Source organism: Talaromyces proteolyticus, assembly GCF_021365285.1.
Source record: "Talaromyces proteolyticus strain PMI_201 chromosome Unknown BGW36scaffold_14, whole genome shotgun sequence".
NCBI classification, from domain to species: Eukaryota; Fungi; Ascomycota; class Eurotiomycetes; order Eurotiales; family Trichocomaceae; genus Talaromyces; species Talaromyces proteolyticus.
The window spans coordinates 1,537,038-1,538,805 of record NW_025764290.1 but is presented as its reverse complement, the minus strand read 5'-3'; the positions used below and the strand labels follow the sequence as shown (position 1 = coordinate 1,538,805).

At 44.5% G+C, this 1,768-nt stretch overlaps 1 protein-coding gene across 1 annotated transcript; it reads right to left on the bottom strand.

Annotated features, from left to right (window-relative positions):
- Positions 1–1,768, bottom strand: BGW36DRAFT_275019 (general substrate transporter; the record flags this gene model as incomplete). Its single annotated transcript, XM_046210181.1, has 7 exons — positions 1–124; positions 195–665; positions 721–1,070; positions 1,138–1,169; positions 1,228–1,267; positions 1,335–1,558; positions 1,609–1,768. Coding segments are annotated over 7 exons (1,401 nt in total), but the record flags the coding sequence as incomplete, so codon positions are not given.

Sequence of the window (1,768 nt, the reverse complement as noted above, 5' to 3'; positions counted from 1 at the left end):
ATTGGTCGTAACCTCGTCTCCAAATTTTGCTGTAATTTCCTCAAGTGACAGACCATTGGTCTCCGGGAGGCGTCGGACGAATGGTACGCATGCAGCGGGAACCAAGATAAAAACGATGTAATATCTGACATTAGTTAGTGATACCAGGAAAGGTACTTCGAGTTTCAAATACTCGCAACAGGTTTTCAACGTACTTCCATCCAATATTGTCGAAAGCCGTAGGATAAACCTGGGTATATAAAAGAGCCGTTGCGAAGAGGCCGGCAATGCATATCCCTAACCCGTGAGCTCTCACTCTGGTCGGAAATATCTCACTGCAGTACACGTAACTGCTGGCATCTTGTGTCCCTCCGTAGAACATGATAAAGAGAAAGAGAAACAAGATAGCTGCTGCGTTGCCTCCTTTGTTTGATGTTGAAGCATAGGATGCCACTAGGGCTGTTTCTACAATCATCACAGAAATACAGCCTATGAGGCCATAAGTGAGAACAGGGATCCGTCCGAGCCAATCGAGTAGTAAGGAGTTAACCCAGTTTGAAAAGGCACCCCAAGCTGAAAATATAGTATAGAGGAGAAGTGGGAGCCAGCCATAAAGTCCGAGGTTGTTATAGAGGAGAACTTGGTAGTTATTGATGACTAGGACGCCGGTAGACTGAGAGGCAAATCTATACGCTAGGTAAGCTGAGAACACGATGTTGTACCTGGTAGTGAAGAACAGACTCAATCAATAGCCCAGCTAGTATTCTCTTTCGGTATGATCGTCGCTTCAACATATCCCAGATTCCAAATACTTCGTCCTTCTTTTCAAGCTCTAGTTGAATTAAAATTTGGTAGAATTCTTCATTCGCGCCATAACCAGAGGAACCATCTCCTTGGTCATGTAGGTCTCGCAGAATATCCAAAGTTTGCTGATCTCGGCCTTGTGAAAGAAGCCATCTTGGAGATTCTGGAAGCCAGGCAGATCCGGAAAGGAGGATGAGGGGAGCAACGACCTGAAGGCTTAGGCAAAGCCGCCATTCAACTTCAGGCTTAGAGAAATAACATCCTAGGCCAGCTAAGGCAGCTACAGTCTAATGAAAGTTACCAGGTCAGCCAAGAACAGGGCGGGGTGATATATAGGGAGTGTAAGCTTCTCACATATCCAACCACAATAAAAACTCCGTGTGATCCTTTTCAATAATTTAGCGGGTATCCAGATCATATCGAGTCCCTGAATGGGGTTGTTACCAGTCATTCGGCCCCGTTGTTTTGCAGGGGAGAGCTCTGACTGTGCTAGATAGTAAGTACTTTGAAGAATTGATATTCAATACGTTGGGTGAATAATGTGTCATTACCATATATGCAGGTATGACTACCTGCATCATCCCCACACCTATGCCACTTAGGAACCGGCCTACCAAGATCATTGCGATATGAATAGCGCCTCCTTGGATAGCAGACGAGACGATGCAGATGGCGCATATTGACTGGATAGATTTGCATCGGCCAAATTTGTTTAGGACGTAATTAACAGTAAGAGCTCCGATAATACCGCCCCCATAGAAGAGACCATTTGCCGCTATCACCTTGTTAGCTTTGAGAGATGGTAACATTAAACAAAAATATTACCGCCAATGATATCGTTTGCTTTAGTAGCATTTGGCCCGATAAGGGAGAGATTAAAATAACTAAAGAAGGAAGGAAGTCCAAATACTGATGCAATAATAGACGAACTATAGCCATAGGAGAATGATCCAAGTGAGGCAAACAGGACGACTGTCAGGTTATA